The sequence below is a fragment of the Bos taurus genome, chromosome 6 (genome assembly GCF_002263795.3).
Source record: "Bos taurus isolate L1 Dominette 01449 registration number 42190680 breed Hereford chromosome 6, ARS-UCD2.0, whole genome shotgun sequence".
In the NCBI taxonomy this organism is placed as follows: domain Eukaryota; kingdom Metazoa; phylum Chordata; class Mammalia; order Artiodactyla; family Bovidae; genus Bos; species Bos taurus.
The window spans coordinates 44169514-44190933 of record NC_037333.1 but is presented as its reverse complement, the minus strand read 5'-3'; the positions used below and the strand labels follow the sequence as shown (position 1 = coordinate 44190933).

At 38.7% G+C, this 21420-nt stretch overlaps 1 protein-coding gene across 1 annotated transcript in view; it reads left to right on the top strand.

Annotated features, from left to right (window-relative positions):
• Positions 1-3534: 3534 nt before the first annotated feature.
• The window catches only part of DHX15 (DEAH-box helicase 15), a 53973-nt gene continuing 36087 nt past the window's right edge, over positions 3535-21420 (top strand). The window contains exons 1-3 of the mRNA NM_001098018.1: positions 3535-3741; positions 10603-11038; positions 15823-16016. Coding sequence (NP_001091487.1) covers positions 3671-3741; positions 10603-11038; positions 15823-16016 — 701 coding nt within the window. The 5' untranslated portion in view covers positions 3535-3670. The remainder of the gene's footprint in view (positions 3742-10602; positions 11039-15822; positions 16017-21420) is intronic.

The window sequence follows — 21420 nt, the reverse complement described above, 5'->3', positions numbered from 1 at the left end:
ACACAACTGAGTGACTGAACTGAACTGATTCAAATTGGTATATCTTTCCTTTTCTCCTTTGCCTTTCACTTCTCTTCTTTTCATAGCTATTTGTAAGGCCTCTTCAGACAACCATTTTGCCTTTTTATATTTTCCTTGGGGATGGTCTTGATCACCGCTTCCTGTACAATGTCATGAACCTCAGTTCATAGTTCTTTAGGCACTCTATCAGATCTAGTTCTTTGAGTCTATTTGTCACTTCCACTGTATAATCGTAAGGGATTTGATTTAGGTCATATCTTAATGGTCTACTGGTTTTCCATACTTTCTTCAACTTAAGTCTGAATTTGGCAATAAGGAGTTCACGATCTGAGCCACAGTCAGCTCCTGGTCTTGTTTTTACTGATTGTATAGAGCTTCTCCATCTTTGGCTGCAAAGAATATAATCAATTTGATTTCAGTATTGACCATCTGGTGATGTCCATGTATAGAGTCTTCTCATGTGTTATTGGAAGAGGGTGTTTGCTATGACCAGTGTGTTTTCTTTAAGCCTTTGCCCTGCTTCATTTTGTACTCCAAGGCCAAATTTGTCTGTTACTCCAGATAGTTCTTGACTTCCTACTTTTGCATTCTAGTCCCCAATAATGGAAAGGACATCTTTTTTGGGTGTTAGTTCTAGAAGGTCTTGTAGGTCTTCATAGAACCATTCAACTTCAGCTTCTTCAGCATTACTGGTCAGGGCATAGACGTGGGTTACTGTGATATTGAATGGTTTGCCTTGGAAATGAACAGAGATCATTCTGCCGTTTTTGAGACTGCACCCAAATACTGCAGTTCGGACTCTTTTGTTGACTATGGACCTACAAGACCTTCTAGAACTAAACACAATCACAGAAAACTAACCAATCTGATCACATGGACCACAACCTTGTCTAACTCAACGAAACTATGAGCCATGCCATGTAGGGCCACCCAAGACGGATGGGTCATAGTGGAGAGTTCTGACAAAACATGGTCCACTGGAGAAGGGAATGGCAAACCACTTCAGTATTCTTGCCTTGAGAACCCCATAAACAGTATGAAAAGGCAAAAAATATAGGACACTGAAAGATGAACTCCCCAGGTTGGTAGGTGCCCAATATGCTACTCGAGATCAATAAACTAACTCCAGAAAGAATGAAGAGACTGAACCAAGGCAAAACCAACACCCGGTTGTGGATGTGACTGGTGATGGACATAATGCCTGATGCTGTAAAGAGCAATATTGCATAGGAACCTGGAATGTTAGGTCCCAGAATCAAGGCAAATTGGAAGCAGTCAAACAGGAGATGGCAAGAGTGAACATTGACATTTTAAAAATCAGCTAACTAAAATGGACGAGAGCGGGGGATGAGGGGGTCAAGCTGGTTTTCGAAAAGGCAGAGGAACCAGAGATCAAATTGCCAAAAATCCGCTGGATCATTGAAAAAGCAAGAGAGTTTCAGAAAAACATCTATTTCTGCTTTAGAGACTATGCCAAAGCCTTTGACTGTGTGGATCACAGTAAACTGTGGAAAATTCTGAAAGAGATGGGAATACCAGACTACCTGACCTGCCTTTTGAGAAACCTATATGCAGGTCAGGAAGCAACAGGTAGAACTGGACATGGAACAACAGACTGGTTCCAAATAGAAAAAGGAGTACATCAAGGCTGTATATTGTCACCCTGCTTATTTAACTTATATGCAGAGTACATCATGAGAAACGCTGGGCTGGAAGAAGCACAAGCTGTGATCAAGATTGTCGGGAGAAAGATCAATAACCTCAGATATGCAGATGACACCAGCCTTATGGCCGAAAGTGAAGAGGAACTAAAAAGCCTCTTGATGAAAGTGAAAGAGGAGAGTGAAAAAGTTGGCTTAAAGCTGAACATTCAGGAAACTAAGATCATGGCATCTGGTCCCATCATTTCATGGGAAATAGATGGGGAAACAGTGGAAACAGTGTCAGACTTTATTTTTCTGGGCTCCAAAATCACTGCAGATAGTGACTGAAACCATGAAATTAAAAGACGCTTACTCCTTGGAAGGAAAGTTATGACCAACCTAGATAGTATATTCAAAAGCAGAGACATTACTTTGCCAATAAAGGTCCGTCTAGTCAAGGCTATGGTTTTTCCAGTAGTCATGTATGGATGTGAGAGTTGGACTATGAAGAAGACTGAGCGCCGAAGAATTGATGCTTTTGAACTGTGGTGTTGGAGAAGATTCTTGAGAGTCCCTTGGACTGCAAAGAGATCCAACCAGTCCATTCTAAAGGACATCAGTCCTGGATGTGCTTTGGAAGAAATGACACTAAAACTGAAACTCCAGTACTTTGGCCACCTCATGCGAAGAGTTGACTCATTGGGAAAGACTGATGCTGGGAGGGATTGGGGGCAGGAGGAGAAAGGGACGACAGAGGATGAGATGGCTGGATGGCATCACTGACTCGATGGACGTGAGTTTGAGTGAACTCCGGGAGTTGGTGATGTACAGGGAGGCCTTGCGTGCTGCAATCCATGGGGTCGCAAAGAGTCAGACACGACTGTGCGACTGAACTGAACTAAAATGGGCTGGAATGGGTGAATTTAATTCAGATGACCATTATATCTACCACTGTGGGCAAGAATCCCTTGAGGTAGGTAAGTCGCTTCAGTCGTGTCTGACTCTTTGCGACCCCAAAGACGACAGCCCATCAGGCTCCACCTTCCCTGGGATTCTCCAGGCAAGAACACCGGAGTGGGTTGCCATTTCCTTCTCCAATGTATGAAAGCTAAAAGTGAAAGTGAAGTCGCTCAGTCTGCGACTTAGCGATCCCATGGACTGCAGCCTACCAGGCTCATCTGTCCATGGGATTTTCCAGGCAAGAGTACTGGAGTGGGGTGCCATTGCCTTCTCCATAATAGGCACGCAAGAAAAAGTTACACCTTTATTGCCAACTTTCCCTATTCCAGTAAAAACATCGATAGACTGAATGCATATTGTCCTTTTCTAAGACAAAATGTTAAATCAACTGTACTCTGATACAAAAAAAAATTTTTTTTAAAGGCAAAACTGATTACGGTAAGTCTTGAAATTTTCTCAATTCAGTTTCCTCACTGCAGCTGAGCTCAGCAGTTTCAAGTTCCAGACCTGGAGTTATAATTGGGTTCCAGTCCTAGCTCTGTCCCCCTAATGCCAGGGTAATACAGATGGATAGAACCACCTACCCAGGATTAGACTTTCTCTTTTCTCAATTTCCAGAATCAGAGGGGCATGAAAGACCCAAAGGCTCAACCCGCCTAGTACCCACCAAGAGGGCGGAAAGTGGTGGCAAGAGGGCGGAAAGTGGTGGCAAGAGGGCGGAAAGTGGTGGCAAGAGGGAGAAGACAGGCACGGAGGAATAAAGGCGGGCCCACGAGGCAGAGGGCGGGGCTGGAGTTCCCGCCTCCGCTGCGCGCGCGCGCACTACAGACGCACGCACGCACATCATACCGCGGAAGCGCGCGCGCAGGCCCAGCCCTCGTCGCCGCCGCCATTTTAGCTCCTGGTTCCGGCCGCACGGTGTAGGCTGTTGTAGCGGGAGGGGTGGGGGTCCTCCAGAGTTTAGTAGGTGCCCTCGACTGCGCCGATAGAGCCGCCAGGGTTTGTTTTTTCCTTCCTTCATAACCGCCTGCTCGAAGAGTTCGAAAATGTCTAAGCGACACCGGTTGGACCTGGGGGAGGATTACCCCTCCGGCAAGAAGCGTGCGGGGACCGATGGGTAAGCCAGGCCGGGGGCGCGAGGCAAGGGCTCGGGCTTTGTTGGGGTCCCGGCGGCAGACGGGCCAGGGAGGGCCAGGCCGAGCGGACTCCGGGGCCCGACGCTTTGTTTCCCTTTCGGCTTGGGTCATTGGCGGCGGGGCACGGGAGAGCGGTGCCACTCCCGGCGTTCGGCCCGGCAAGGGCGCGGGGAGCTGAGTGGCGCGGCCGCCGCCCGCCCAGTCGGGAGAGCGGAGAGGCCTGGCGTGGTCACTGGGGCGCCTCCTCCCCGGGCGGAGTCGAGCGAGAGTCACTTCGAGGGGAGCGGACGGGAGGGAACCGCGGACCTCGTGGTCTGGGCTCCCGGTAAGGCCTGGATCCGGAGGAGAGAGTGGGGGAGGGCGCGGCAGGAGTTGTCGCTTCCAAGGGCACTAGGTACTTCTCGGGCAGCGGGGTCTGGAAGAGGGCCTTGGCGGGAGGTTGAGTGCCCAGCAAGGGGAGAAGCGGAGGCCGAAAAGTGAGAGAAGCGCGTGGATTCTGGTGTAGGCGGGGGTGGAGGTGGTGGAAGTTGAGTGAGGCGTGCAGACGAGGAGTTACCGGCGGGTGGGAGAGTAGAGGGCCCGCCTTGAGAATAGAAACTGTGGAATATACCTTTTGGGCAGCAGCTGGTGATTTGGGGCCGCTGAGTTTATACTTTGGCGGGAGAGCGCGTGCCTCGGTCCATTCAAACACTTCAAAGTAGGTACGAGGCAAACTTCCGCTCTCTGCCCACGCTCCCGCCATCTCCTTTATTTCCTGCTTTGGCCGAAACAGTAGTTACAGGGTTATCCCTGGGATAGATATTAGAAGATAGTCTTTCTCTCTCTCTTTTTCCTGTGAGTTCTTGTTTTCTGTCCCTCTTCCCCGCCCTCCTTCGTAAGGAGCTTTTGAAACAAGACCCATTTCAAAAGTGTCTAGTAGTTAAAACGGCAAAATGTCGCCCTTGGGGAGATTGCTTGGGAGTTGAAATACACAGGTGTTTTCAGATTTCTTTCTACTCAGCCTTTTCTTCAAGATGCAGAGGAATTTAACAATTGACTTTCGCAATTGCATGAAAATAAGTTTTTGTTCAGTGTGTACTTTCTTCCCTGATGTACAGAGATTTATTTGAATAATTCAGGCAGAGACTTGAAAGTCTGGATACCTTCAATACTTTGCATAATTTTGCCTATTATTGTGTGTATACTTGTGCAGAATCGCTGTGTCAAGTGTGTATAACTTTTTTGAATTTCTCTTCACTCAGAGTCCTTCCTTTGGGTTGATTGAGGTGTCTGGGGAGTATAAGCCAGGATAGGGTGTACTTTTTGATATCTTTTCATGTATTGAATACGGGAAGTATAAGTATGTAAGATTTTAATCTGGTAAATTTTTTAGTTTGCAGTGTTACATGTCAGCTTTGTCGTTTTCGGCAGTGGACCCTCACTCCCCCAAACACACACAGCAAAATTTTAGCTCCTTACACGTCACAAACTCTTTCGACCTGGAAGTGACTTGAAAGAGAGTATAATTGTTTACACTCAAGGGATGGGGAATGGAGATCCAGAGTTGTTAAGGTGGCTTGTGCAACCTTTCAGTTTACAGCTGAATTTAGAACCTTGATCTTTTGATTTGCCTCTTGCTTTTTCCAATACAGCACACAGACATGACTAGTTCAGAGTCATTACAGCCTATTTTAATGACATTTATATTGGGTTAGTAAAGTAGGGAACACTTGGTTCTTTGTTCCTGTGAAGCAACAATAAGTTGCTTGTCATCTGGTTAAGGAGCAACTTAGCATCTTAATCTCTCTCACAGAGTTGAAATTGGAAAAAAAATACATTGTAAACGAATGAATTCACTTATATTATGATGTATGTGCACCATTCAAATGCTTGGAATTAGTGGTCCCATGATAGGGACACGGATTTGCGCCTTTTTTCTTGTAAATCTGGCCTCTTTAGTAAAAATACTAACTTTTCGGGTCTTTGATGGTGAACTTATGATTCACCCGGGTATTATAAATGACATCTACCTTAAATGAAGGAGAGTTCATCTTTGAAATAAAGCTCAAGTTCTGAGATGTTTTGGTGGGGCATTTGTATAGTAATTACTATGTCACCTGAATGCCATTTCTCATAGAACTTTCTCTAGCAGTGAGTTTACAGTGTTTGTAAGTGCTTGGGATTCCCACCCCCTACCCCATTTAATAATTTTAAGTTACTTTTGTTATTGTCATGCAGCCTTGCAGGGTTTTTTTTTTTTTTAAGCCCTGCTAGTTACAGTTAACAGGTGGCTTTACCTGGGAGAGTAGGCTTGTCGGTCATGTGAACTCCACTGCCAAACATGAATGTCCCATTTTCCCCATTCCTGAGAAGTGAAGGTAATTTCAGTGAGAGATTATACTCAGATTCATGCTCCTAACTATATTTGGCTTTGTTTACTCGTGCTATATTTTAGTTTTGGAGTCAGGTAGAGACGTTGAAGGTTTCTGTTACATATTGACTTTCTTTTTTCCATTATTCACAACATTTTCTGTGTAAAATTATTAACCAAGAGACAACTTACTGTTGAGGTATGGAAAAAATTTTTGAAAATAGGGACTTTTTCATCTTAATATTTGTTTTTGTTATTACTGCCTGATAAGTTTTTTCTGTTAAAAATGTGAAGCAAATATAGTGATAAAATAATATGTGTAGTTCCCAAAATATTTTAGGTACTATATGTGTGTGTGTGTGTATATATATATGTGTGTGTGTGTGTGTGTGTGTATGTTTTTTTCACTGAAGTTTTGCAATGTAGGTGAGGTTAAATAATTTGCCCCAGGGAACACAAGAAATGTCCATTCATAAAAATGTAAAGTAAAAGTAAAGTAAAAGGCAAAAAATTCTCAGATGCCTTCATCCCCTTCTTATTTAATCTCTTGATGAAAATTTGTTTTACTTATATGTCTGCATATTTATTCACAGGTATGAACTATAATATTTGATAGCCATAGGATCTTTTTCTTTTATTTCATTGGGAGGTACTTGCTTTACAGTATTGGGCTAATTTCTGTCATGCATCAACATGAATCAGCCACAGGTATACATATGTCCCCCACTCTTGAACCTCCCTCTCATCTCCCGCCCCATCCCACTTGTCTAGGTTGTCACAGAGCCCTGGGTTGAGTTCTTTGTGTCACAGCAAATACCTACTGGCTGGCTATTTTACATAGGGTAATGTATATGTTTTCACGCTACTCTCAGTTAATCCCAACTTCTCCCTCCCACACTGTATCTACAAGTCTGATTTCTACGTCTGCTTCTCCATTGCTGCCTTTTAATATGTATTATTTAGGCTTTGATTTTTTTTTTTAATTCACCCAGAAATGTGTCATAAGCTGTGGAATAGATATACATTATTCTTTTCATTGGCTGCATAGTATTCCACTTGTAAAGGAGTATCATAATTTATTTAACTAGTTTCCTGTTCACTGATTTTTTTGGGTAGTGTTCCAATCTTTTAAGTAAAAAGTGCGATGAACATCCTTATGTGTACTTAGTAATATATCTTAAAAGTCCAGTATATCCTTGGAAAGTGAGAATGCCAGATTAAGAGCAGTGCTTATTTAAAATACTTGGATAAACAGGTTACATCTTTAGAGCGTTTCTGTTATTCTGTGTAGAATTTTAACCTGGTATTTTAAATTAAAAAATACGATAACCAATGTTATATTGGACATTTATTATGTTCCAGGCTCTATTTTAAGCACATTACGTATATTAACTCATTTAATCCTTGCATTACCCCATGAGATTTTTATTGATGAGGAAAGAAATAACTGATTATATAGTTAGCTTAAGTGCTGAGGCTGAGGATTAAGCTGAGATAGAATACTGAACCCTGTGCTCAACAACTGTGTCCTGTTGTGTCTCTTCCTGTCAGTATTGTGGCTAAGTGATTATAGTGCACTGCTTTGATAATTGGTTTTTTAACCATTAGACCTCAATTAGTAAATCTTCTAAATAACAAACTCCTTTATAGTAAGAGTACTTGTGTTAAAAAGGAAACACGCATATATACAATATCCTACATATATTTATGAAGCGGTGAGTTTGAGCCCTCCTTAACTGGCCCTTTTATCTTCCCTGTCCTGTTGAAGTTAGAGAGTTAGAATCATAGGCAATATTTCAAGGTGATTGAATTTGCTTTCTTGTTTTAAGACTCTTAATACTGTTCACTTTGCAGATTAGTACACCGAGGCTTATATATTTCCGGTGGATATGCAACTGTGATCTTGGTGCTCCTTTTACACTTACATCAGAGTTAAACCCCAGTATGTGGTCAGCAGTTAATCTTTGTGTCTTCAGAATGTATTTATTCCTTCCTCTGTTGTGGTGGTTTTTGGTAATAAAGTTTCTGGTGAAGAAGGCCCCTGAAAAACACGCCAGGCCACCCTGTCCCTCACCAGTTCCTGGAGTTTACTCAAACTCACGTCCATTGAGTCGGTGATGCCATCCACCCTTCTCATCCTCTGTTGTCCCCTTCTCCTCCTGCCCTCAATCTTTCCTAGCATCAGGGTCTTTTCGAATGAGTCAGCTCTTCACATCAGGTAGCTGAAGTATTGGAGTTTCAGCTTCAACATCAGTCCTTCCAATGAACACCCAGGATTGATCTCCTTTAGGATGGGCTGGCTGGATCTCCTTACAGTCCAAGGGACTGTTAAGAATCTTCTCCAACACCACAGTTCAAAAGCATCAATTCTTCTGCACTCAACTTTCTTTATAGTCCAGCTCACATCCATACATGACTACTGGAAAAACCATAGCCTTGACTAGACAGACCTTTGTTGACAAAGTAATGTCTCTGCTTTTTAATATGCTGTCTAGGTTGGTCATAACTTTCTTCCCAAGGAGTAAGCATCTTTTAATTTCATGGCTGCAGTCACCATCTGCAGTGATTTTGGAGCCCCCCAAAATAAAGTCAGCCACTGTTTCCCCATCTATTTGCCATGAAGTGATGGGACTGGATACAAATAAATGGCTGTCTGAGGAGCCCTTACAAACAGCTGTGAAAAGAAGAGAAGCGAAAAGCAAAGGAGAAAAGATATACCCATTTGAATACAGAGTTCCCAAGAAAGGATGGTTGGTGGTTTATTTTGAAGTTAGGCCAGGAAGCTTAAGTTCTGAACTGGTGGGGCTTCATTTTGTATGCTAGGTAGATTATCCTTTAGATTCCTTTGATTTCTTTCTTTTTATGCCAGATGGGATGAGAAGTTTCAGTTTTAGCTTGTATATCTTATAGTTCTGTAAAAGGTGAACACTGGGATGAGAGAAAGGAGAAATCACTTTTTATAGATACGTGTATGAAAAGATTTTATGTGAAAAGTATGTGTGTGTGAATATTTGTGTACGTGTAATAAGATTTTTCTCTCTAGGCAAGTTTCTGTAGAATAGAATTTTATTTTCAAAAGGACAAGAACAAATAAAATTGGTCAGCTTTATCATTTTTTGTAATTGGGGAACCATTGTAACTCATGCTGGGTTCAGCATTTTAGCTGTATTCTCCTAAGGGGAGTAACTGTTGCCCAGCCGATATGCTCTTACAGAGAGTGAATGGTTTTCCCTTGTCTGCTGCCGATAATTGGGGCATCAGAAATTCATGACTTTTGTGTGTTGTGGATAAGGAACAGTGACATATTTAGCAGCTTGTTTCATGGTTCCATGTTGCCTCATTGTTTCAAGTCTGAGTCCAAATACCTTGTACATTGTCTGCTGTAGAATTTGGTCTGAAGTAAACCAGATTAGTTCCCAAGAGTAGGAGATGGCAACCCACTCCAGTATTTTTGCCTGAAAAATTCCATGGACAGAGGAGCCTGGCGGGCTACAGTCCATGGAGTCAAAGAGTGGGACACGACTGAGCACAGACACATACACACACTAGATTTGTAGAATGAATAAACATAGATAACTTTAAAATTCTTACTGTATTAGGGATCGTCTCTAGTCAAAGAGTTGGACCCAAATTAGCGACTAAGACACAACAGTTAGTAATTAAAAGTAGATAATAGAATTGACTAAATGACCTAAGATTAATATACTGGTCATCTGCATGATTTTAAAATTTTAAATAACTTAATAGTAACCCATGATTTTTTTTTTAATGGGCTACTTTTCACTTTATGGATGATTAACATATACATAGGTTCTACAGAGTATTTTCAATGTTTTACTATTGCTGTTAATGACAGATGCAAGAGTAAACAGTGAAAACCAGAGTAAAAAGTTTTAGTTTTCTTGTAGAGTAATATATGCTTTTTAAACAAAATCTGGAAACTATAACTTAAGAAAGCAAACTTACTTGTTCTTCAACTCATATTTGTGTGACTGTAATGTGAGGTGGAATTATCTTTGAGGCTGAAGCAACAAGATTTATTTCTTGTTAAGTTTTAAATACACTTTCAGTGCAAAAATACATTTTCACATAACCTGAAGGAGAGTTTGGGAAGGACTGATGCCATTCTCTTTGCCTAATTTGTCCCTGCCTTTTTCCCACGCTGCCCTTTGTCTTTAACTTCTAAGAAGGTAAGGATTTTACTTGCAAAACGAATTCTTGTGTTACTTCAGCTGATGGGTAAAAGGTGGAGAGACACTGTTGTTACCAGAATTTGAATCATCATCAAAGAAGGGAAAGATGGTTATGAATGAGGCATGGAGAATCCTTGATTAAAAGTTCTTTCTCATTGTTTCTAATACTTTTGAGTTTTATATCAGTTTATTTATTTGGTTTTTGGACTTTTACTTTCTTGTGACTATAATGCTGCTGTGAACATTTTGCATAGAATTTGGAATCTGAATTGTAAGATTTTTTTTTCTTCTATTTTTAGGAAGGATCGGGATCGTGACCGTGACCGTGAAGATCGGTCTAAAGATCGAGACCGAGAAAGAGATAGAGGAGATAGAGAGCGGGAAAGGGAGAAAGAAAAGGAGAAGGAATTGCGAGCTTCGACAAATGCTATGCTTATCAGTGCTGGATTACCACCTTTAAAAGCTTCCCATTCAGCTCACTCAACCCACTCGGCACATTCAACACATTCGACACATTCTGCGCATTCAGCACACACCGGACATGCAGGACACACGTCACTTCCACAGTGCATTAATCCATTTACCAACTTACCCCACACACCTCGATACTATGATATTCTGAAGAAACGACTTCAGCTCCCTGTTTGGGAATACAAGGATAGGTTTACAGATATTCTGGTTAGACATCAGTCCTTTGTACTTGTTGGTGAGACTGGGTCTGGTAAAACAACACAGGTGAGTTACTGCATACCATGGTACGTAGTTTATTAATGTTTGTGTTTACTAAGTGTTGTGAATTTGGTCCTGGCAGTTATTCTCATTGGCTGGGCTGTCAGAATATTTTGAGGCATAGCTGCTTTCTCTAGCACTTTTTAGTGACTTACAGGGTGGAGATTCTGTAGGGAGTACCTATTTTCCTGAGTCTCTTTGGGAAAACAGCAGTACTGGTTTTGATACCCACCCCCCCCCCGTTTTATTATGTAAATTATGACAGTGACACTCTCCCACCCACTCTGAATTTGGGGTGGTACATACTTGGGGGTGCCAAGGTGAGGAGATCTGAACCATTGGAGTGATTTTTTTTGTCATTTTCATTTGTTTTTATAATTGTTTTGAACTACGTGAATTATACCTATTCTTTTTAAAAAGTAGAAGAGCTAAGTAAAATCTCTTTACTTATGATCTCCATCCAGTAGTGTCCCCATCCTCCCCACCCCTGAACTAAACGTACATATTAGTGTTGTGTTAGTAATTAGGATATTTCTCAAACATGGATGAGCCCTTATTTGCTAGGCCCATATCATAGACATCTAGGCTGTTTCTGATGATTGTTTTGCATGGGCAAGTATGTATTTAGGATAAATTTCCAGATAATGCTGGGTCAGAGGAGGATTAATTGTAATTTTGGTACATACAGCCAAATAGCCTTTCATAGGCAATAGGCAACATAGTTTACCCTTCCATGAGCATGTATTAGAACAGATGTGGGAAACCACTAGAGTGTGTTACTGAACTTTTGCAAATGTGATAGGTGGAAAGTGGTATTTCAGTGTAATTTTTAACTTGCATTCTCTTGAGAAGTGAGGTAACTGTATTTTCAGATGCTTGATCCTGACCTATCAGAACATTTCTTAGATTTTACAAAAATAGTAGTCCCTGGCTATTGTAGAAAATTTGGAAAATTCGGGAAAATGTTGGAATTTATTATTCCTCATGCTGAAATAATTACATTGTTTCCTACTGGCCTGTTTTTCCATATTTATCTATGATAGGTGTTCACATTTGAGTGTACTGCATTTGCAAGATAACATTTTTTTAAGGTTACATGACACAAATTATTAATTATTTCATGGAGACATTTTGAAGACTACAATAGCAACCCAAATTGAAAGTTTTTGTTATTTAAAAGACTGAGCTTTCGTTAATATGATATTTCTTTTAAAGTGGAGGAAATGCAGTGTTGATGTTAGAAACTAAAACTGTTGCTTTATTTTTATCACCTTATGGAAATTTAAAGAATTAAATACATGGAACGATATAACTCTGAACTTATTAGTTTAATGTTTTTAATAATTATTTCAGTGGTTTATGTAGTTTGTTTCATCAGCAGTTGAGTAAAGCCAGGCACTGTGTACTGTGTATTAATGCATTTTTTCAGCAGCCATGCAAGGAAGTTGTTAGTTACCATTTTACAGATGAGCAAAAGGAGATTGAGATTTATGAGAGGTTTAGTAGGTTGCCCTAAACTACATAGTAGGTATGATTGGGTTCAGTATTTAAAACTTTTTACCTTTGTCTCATAGCCAAAGTTACTTCATATTGCTCTTCTGGGGTCTTACATGGTTAACATTATTTCAGAGATGAGCTTATTTAGAAGCAGTTAGTAGAGAAGAAGGTCAGGTGAACTCAGAACAAGAGGTTTGTGATTATTTGGATTGTTACTTGGGATTTTTTGTTTGTTTTTAATACTTAAGATACTTGGATACTTAGGGTTGCAGGGCATTTGGGGGATTTGAAGGGAACTCTTCAAATAATGAATTTGATGCAAATATTTTTTTTGGCATACTTCTACTGAATTTTGACTCAAAACCGTTAAGAATTGTCAGCCATTTTGAGTAATTTTTGTGTGTGTGTGCCTGGCAGAAAATTAAATTCTCCAAACAAAATCTACCGTAGTTTAACTTTTGACTGAGATTGATAGTGAAGACATTGTACATTGCAATTTGGTATACATATACTATAGCCAAATAAAAAACTAAAGCTAATTCAGCCAAAGGGACAGCATGAGAAAGGGCATATGTTTAGAGAGAAGAGAAAGCATATCCCCTGGCCAGAGTGTGTAGTGTGTGTTTGGAGACGGAGGTGGGGCTGGGGAGACTGAAACGGTAGCTTTCTTGCTGTAGATCAAGGGGCCAGCAGAACCTTTAGGTTGAAGGGAAATGACAAGGAATTTTATAGAAATGTCCCGTCTAGTGAGAATTTTGATGACAGGCTTTGTAGGAAGTCATAAAATTTGATTTTGTATAGAGTGGTAGAATGGAGAATAAAGGACAGGTTGATGACTTCTGTCAGTCCAGTGGTTAAGACCCAATGCTTCCACTGCAGGGAGCATTGGTTCAGTCCTGCTTAGGGAACTAAGACCTCCCATGCTGTGTAGCCAGGAAAAAAAAGACAGATTGGAGTTAAGATGTTACTATTGTTGAGTAGGAGACATGGGAGGGATTTTTAAGTATTTGGAGAAAGGTGAGAAGTGGTGTTGGTTTTAAACTTGTTGGATTCAGGATACCAAAAAATCAGCCATTCTTCAAGTGAAATGATAAGGTCAGGTGTAGCACTAGGGTTGGGATTGACATTTATGTATGACAAGAATAAATAAATCACTCAGGATGATATATAAAACAAGGAGACTGAGGGCTATGGATCAGTTTTTAGGTAGATGGTCACAATTGAAGGAAGGGAAGAAGCTTAGGGAAGGGATGGCTTAGAACTGATATCTGGCTTGAGCAAGTCAGTAGCATATTTCATGATGTACTTCCCTTCTTAATGCTATTCTTAGAAATATGGATAGGTATATTGATGGAGCCAGGTTCCAAATCTTGTCTAGAAACCTTGGAAGTTCCTGAAATCCTTTCAGAGTTCCTGAGATTTTTTTATATACTTAAAACAAATATTGTAGTACATTCAAAATAGAAGCAATTAACTGTCTTCTGTTAAGCCAGACATTAGAGATAAGCAGATCTAAAACAGTGTAGTCTCTTGCTAAATTTTGTTTTTTAGGATGTACTTTCTTCATAGAAACTGTTAAGGCTAACATAGAATGGGGTTTTACTGTTAAGGAGTTAATAAATATTTTAACAAGTTTTCAGTTTTAATTTCCTAACACAAGGAATGTATTAGTTGTTGGGTATCCTGGGTTATTTTAAAAGTATAAAGAGGTCCTGAGATCAAAAGTTCAAAAACTGATGAATTAGCCAAAGTTGTTCCTATCTTATTTTTAAAGTGGGAGTAAGCTATTTGTTTCACTAGAGTGAATTTAAAAATCTGTGAATGTTCTTGCCTTGAGAGTTCTGAATTAAGTTTTAATAACTTTAATTGACCAATGAATGTTTATTTGAATTCCATTTTGTTTGATCATATGAAGTACATTTTGCCTTTGTAGGCAGTTTGCTGAAATGAAGATACATATAAAACTTTTCTGGAAAGCCACATAAACTTCGATCTGTTGGTTTACAAGCCCAGAGATGCCCTTCTATTTTAGTTTAGTATTTGTGTTCATTTTAAGTCCTTTAAAGATACGCGTATTTACATTCCTAGAGAAGCAGCATAATCTCTCCTTTCCCCTTTCAGATACTTGTCAATGACAGCAGTTATCCCAAAATTGCAGAAAACCTGACTACAATGCAATAATAGTACAACAGCCAGTGTTCTTCAAATATCACTGTACAAATTCTATACCAAAAAAATTCCCATGTTTCCTGTAACATTAAAACCAGATAGACTTGAGGGCTTTGATGGAGACCCATTGTGTCTTTGTAGCAGTGGGTTCCAGTTTAATGTAGTAAGCACTTAAGATTTTTCCCATGGTTCTTTTTCGGGTAGATGGGTGGAGAAAGAACCATTAAATTAGAGGATCTCTGAGCTTCTGTTGATAATGAAACAGCCAGGAAATGCACTGTCATCATGGCAACAACCAGCTGCTTATATCTGTTGGTCTCCCCCTCCCCTTCTGTACCCTTCATTGCACTCCTTCAGGGAAGTGCTATTGCTACTTCTCTAGGTTCTATTGAGTTTGAGATTGAGAGTTAATTTTAAGATCTTCCTAAAATTAACCTTTAGGATGTTACTGTTGTGTATACTTCTGAGGGGAAAAGGATAGGAGTTAGATTCTCTTGACTTAGCTGTTTTTTTTTTTGTTTTTTTTTTTTAACATTTTGAATGTGCTTCACAGCATGTAGGATCTTAGTTCCCCAACCAGGAATAGAGCCTGTGCTCCCTGCATTGGAATAGTGGAGTCTTAACCACTGGGCTGCCAGGGAAATCCCTAACATAACAAATTTGAATTGAATTGAAAGATGCAACTTTATAACTGCAAATAGATATTATTTTTACTTTTATGTGCATTACTTTGTAACTGACATTGTATAAGAATTTAAGTTAACAGTTTCTTAGAATATTTTGGGGAACTAACATTTGTTAGAAACTTAGAATTTTCCTAAGTTGAGTTTTTTCCCCCTATGTATAGAAAAATGCTTGATGGTGGAACATTGATACCATACAGCATATTCAGCTCAGTGTACTTAGCTCACTGAGGTGTGGTTTACATCATATCAGTGTTGTCTGTGACCTTTCCTTGCCTTGGAGAGCTCATGCTATTAAAAGTTGGAGTCGTAAATAATAACTGTGATGTGCCTAAATTGAATTTTGTCTTAAATTTTTAGAATGAGATAAAACACTTCATGTTAAACATACTCGATGTGTAGGCAGAGTAGAATTAATTTAAATGTGAAATTATTTGATAGATTCCACAGTGGTGTGTGGAGTACATGCGATCATTACCAGGACCCAAAAGAGGAGTTGCCTGTACCCAACCCAGGAGAGTGGCTGCAATGAGTGTGGCTCAGAGAGTTGCTGATGAAATGGATGTGATGTTGGGCCAGGAAGTTGGTTACTCCATTCGATTTGAAGACTGCAGTAGTGCAAAAACCATTCTTAAGTAAGTACTGTCTTTAAAAATGGACACTGTTTCCCTTCTGCTTTTAGTTTTCTGCCACCAGATAGCAGACCTTGCTAGTGGAGTCTCAAGTTATCCAGTTTTAGAATAATCCAGATTAAACCTTCTTATGCTTACTAGATGACTTTTTAATATGGATTCTTTTTTTTTTTTGTTAGTAATATATATAGCTGTTCAGTAGACACTGAAGTTCATAGGTCAGATTTTAGTTACTTGGTGCTATATCTTAGGTGAAGTGTATCATTTCAATATGACAGAAAGGTAGATGATATATCTTAGTAAAGGAAAAATATTTGTAGAAAGAAGGATGTATGGGAAGGGATATGATTTATTTGGGGTAGAGGGCTTTTGATACTAATTACACTGGTGTTACCATGGATGTGTTTTGAACTAAAAGGAGCAATCTTTTGTAATACACTCTTATTAGAGTCTCCTCAAAAACCTCTTCGTTATACCGTATTGAACTTCTTTCTAATATGATTGACAACCATATTGAGCTTCTTTCTAATACTTTAACTTCCCTGATTTCTCATCTTCATCTTCACACTTGCATTCAGCATAAATAGTGTGATGTTTGTTGCCTGATGGTAATTCTTTTGAAAATCTTTTGTTTATTCCGTGTGTATGTGTATGACAGTTCATTCATTTTTTTAAAATGAGTTCTTTGTCTTGATACAGTCTTCCCCCTGAGGTTGTTTTTAGAAGACAGTGATTGGTAAGATGTTACATAGACAGTGACAGGAGTCTTTGATGGCAGACTTTGATACAGCGTTACAGGGGAAGCTATGTATTTTACAGAAAACTTCAAATGTATGTAAAAGTAGAATAATGCTGTAATAAACTTATATTTATTTGTCTTGCATCTTCAGAGTTGACTCATCTTATTTCATCCATATCTCAACCCATTTCTGTGTCCCCCAAAATAAGAAGCAAATCCTAGGCATCATATACTTTTGATCTGTAAATATTTCAGTGCATCTGTCTCAAAAATAAGATTTCTCTAAATGTAACTGTGCTATCACAACTTAAAATTTTTTTCCATAATCAAAACCTTGTTACCTTTAAGATCTCATCTCATTTTCTTTGATTTATTATTTTATTATAATTTCCAATTGCTTTATTAATTAGTTGTTAATAGTAATTGAACTTAAGTGTTTACTTCAGTCAGCTTGTCTTTATGACTTTATGAGGTGTGTTTTTGACTTAGACCTTAATCTTTACTGAATAAATTTTTAGTGACAGTCATGGTATTTATCAGTTGTAAATACAGTATAATTGACAAAAGTGTTACCTAAAATCTAAACTTATTTTTTATTACTTTAAGATTAGATAATGTCAAGGAATTGAGGATAATAAAGTGCAGATTTTGCTCACCTTTAGGAGAAACAATATGACATTTGATTTACTGTGTGTTGAATTTTTTTTTAAGTAAGCCATAGTTGAGCAGGGAGAGCAGAATTTAGGAATTGGGAGATGAGAAAGTTACATGCAATATTAGGGCAAAATGTATAAATGTTTGTAGTAGGAAGTGGTAGGCTTTCAAAAGATGCGTGCTTGGGAAAGATTTTAGTTCAGTTAATAGGGAAAGAATGACAACAGATTTGAGAGCTCTGTCTTTGGCATTGTGATGTTTTTTACGGAATGGTTTCTAGAGGCTTTATTTAAATTTAAAAAGAAACCTTAATTCTTATAGGGTAAGCTTATTGGAATTTCTTCTGGAATCTTCTGAAGAGCTAGAAGGTAACCTAGTATTGTCTTTAAGTGATATCACATCCTATTAGTATGGAGTGAGTGGTAGTTTTAACTAATGGGAGTGCTTTATTAAGTGCAGTGTCTTATGAATCCCTAGATATATTTTGTGTAGTCATCCATCAACTTGTTTCTTGAGAACCCAGATGTTCAAAGTAGCTAAAGCTTTAACTTAGAATTAGTTATGTAGTTAATTGGGTAGGAAGAGTGAATACATCAGACAAGTATCAGATGACTATTTGAGCCCTCCATTGAGCCCTACATTAACTGTTTTCATGTGTAGATATAAAATGCCTATGTATCTACTTTGTAGCCAGAAGAAGCCTTTAATCTTCACTGTAGAAGGATGGTGATGAGGACTAACTCATAAAGATTCTGCTTGAGGAGCTGAGAATTTAACCATATCCTTCCTGATTCATTGTGTACACTACATAAATGCTGGTTTACTAATTAATTTGTTTGAGACTACTTTAGCTTCATCTTTATACGCTAATGGTCCAAAGATAGTTTCTCCAGTGTTTGGGACACATAAGTGTCTACATTATGGGTCTTAATATTGCTCTACTTAGGATTGGATCTAGTGTAAATTTGTGTACACTGTGTTAAACTAGCCTTAAATAGCTATCCAGTCCCAGTAGGCAAGTTACTTTTCAAAACCACCACTGCTAAATGGTTTTTATAATTTGCTGTGTGTTTGCCTGCTCCCATCTTTGTTTTCTCCTAAAGTATTGCTTTTGCAATGTACGTATGTTCCTTTGGCCATCTTGGAATGGAAGTTATTGGGGCGGGGGGTACCTCAATGAGGTAGTTAAAATATTTAATATTTACATTATTATTTTGGTAGCTAATTTCACTATTATTTTTGGTGATATGCTTCCTATTTGTTTTTTCCTCAAACTATAAAATTACTGAGAGATCGTGATACCGAGGGAACCTAGTAACTTTAACTTACGCAAGTAATGCTTAGTCATTCATTCAGTCAGCTAATAACTGAGTACCTTCTGTGTGTTGGGCAGTGCTAAGTATAGTAGTAAAAGTAAAACTGGCCCCGTCCACATTAAGCAAATACACAGTAAATATAAAATTTCAAATTGTGATTAGGCTTTGAAAGAATTTTGGAGTGTATTTGAAAGCATGGTTTGAGAATTCACTTGAGGTTGGAAAAGAGAAGGCAGAATTTCAGTCAAGAACTGAAGTAAAAGTAATGGTTTGCCAGGAGTAGCAATAGGGGTACAGACTTTAGGCACATGGAGCACCATTTTTAAAAACCCTTTTTGGAGTGGCATCAGTCCAATTCACTGTGCAGCAGCAGGAGCACACCCCAAATGCCTGGAACTTCTCATCCAGGCGGGAAAAAAAAATAAGAAATTAAAAAAAAATAAAAACCCTTTTTTCCTGAATGGAAAAAAAAGCATACTTTTTGCTTGAAGGCACTGTAGTCTTCATATTACTTACACTGATTTGTGTAAGTCAGCATTTCTAAGGCAGATCAGTTTTGAGATGGTTCAGGACAGGTTTATAGACAGTATGGATAATCAAAGATAGGTTTGATTCTTTTTCTTAACCTGATTGGAACATAAACCCATTGGGAAGGGAGTTTGTATCTGTATACTTGTGCATGGATCCTTTTTTTAAAAAAAAAGTGACATGGAAGGGGCAGCAGAGGAGTGTGAAAATTTGTCACTACAGTGTACACTATAAGTGAACACTATCAGTGAACATAATTGTGGAAAGGGTAGAGTTTTCACAGAAAGACATTTTCCCTGATTGTTTAAACTTGCCTTGGTGGAGAAGGTACAGTGATAGGTTGATTTGGTGTATATAATTTGCCTTTTATTCTGAATTGTTTGCTTTTAAGTATCAGTTTCATTTCAGTTTTGGAATTTGTCAGAAGGCTAGGAACTCAGTCTGGGATAATGTGTATGAAGCAGAAAGTGTTGCAGCTCTTTCTTGGAGGACACATGCTGTTAGCTCTGTAAGAGTAGGTAAGCATCTTGAGATGTTTATCTTTTATATAACTTAAGGACAAGCTTCTGGAAATCAGGAACAATTAAGATAGGACATAGTCTAGATCTAATTGAGTGATGGGGAAAATAAACAGCCTGGGTTTTAAGATATGATAAACCCTTTGTAAAACCTAAGGGAGAGATGTTTTGAACAAACCAACTAAAGAAGTACTATTTCACAGAACATGGTTCAGAAACTTGGGGAATTTTTTAATTTCCAAAAGGCAATCGAGGTGAGAAGATGAAAGAGAACCTAAAAGTACATAACAAATACAAGAGCCTAGTATAACAGAACCTCTAAGGTTGCTACTTGGGGAGGATTTACCAGCCATTGCCATAGCAGATTCTTTGGGACCTCAGGAAACAGTTTGAAGGACCAGCTGCATGACTACTTAGAGTTTCCAGAGTGAATTTCTACAAGGCAGTCTTGTTCTAAAAACTTGAGAAAAGAATCAAAAGGAAACCTTGTAGACTCTAGGATCATAGTGCCTAGTTGTGTCCTAGTTCTGCCACTTACTGGCTGTGACTTTGTCCACGTTAATTAACCTCCTTGAGCTTACGGCTTTTTCAGAAGATGGAGCTGACAATAACAGCTACATCTTAGGATTGTTCTCAAATCAAATATGTAATTTTTGTGTGTCCCTTAGAATAATACCTGTAACACAGCAAGTGCTAAGTCAACGTTTCTTCTCTTGCTGCTGCTGATAGTGGTGGTAGATTTTCACTGTGAGAAATTGTTGTATTTTATTAACCAGTTAACCTGGTTAATTTAAAATTGACTTATAAAGCTAGTTTAATGAAGTCCCTTTTAATACAGTATTTGAATTACAATGTGAATTACAATTACAATTTGAATTACAATGAATTAAACATTGATATTGTCAATATGAAATGAATGAATGAATCCAAATATTCTTTTAGGGTTGAAGGTAAGATGTGGAAACAAATCTGGTCTTTAGAGATTATTATATAACCATCAATTATAAACTAATTTATTGAGCATCTGTTGTATGGTGGGCTTTGTTCTAATTCAAGTGCATCTCTGAATTAGGGAAAAGTAGTTTTACTGGATCTTCAGAAAGGAGTAGGTGTAAAGAATAAATGTGGTTATTTACCACTTCAGCAGTTCCTGTCATAGAAACTAAAAAAATCAGTTGTCACCTTAGAAAAAAAGTCTGTTGACTTTAAATTCATACAAAGCTAACTTGATTTCCTAAAGGTCGACATATAGTATTACATTTGACCTTTGTATTTAAAGCACTTGCAAGGGGTTAGTTACAGAAGTTTCTCTTTGTTTATAGTGCCAACACCTTTTAAGAAAATACTAAGAACATACACGTCCATCCTAGCTTTCTGTAAATTCTGTTGTAAAGATAAGAGATCATTTCCTTCAAAAGTTATGAAAATGTGAGGAATAAGCAGTATATTTTGAAAAAATGATTTAATTTCCTTGTATGCTCAGTGGCTCAGTTGTGTCTGACGCTTTGCAACCCCATGAACCGTATAGCCTGCCAGGCTCCTCTGTCCATGGGATTTTCCAGGCAAGGATAGTAGAGTGGGTTGCCATATCGTTTCCTTATTTCTTGTTAATTTCTTAGGTGTTTCTTTAGCTTGATTAGATCTCTAATTCT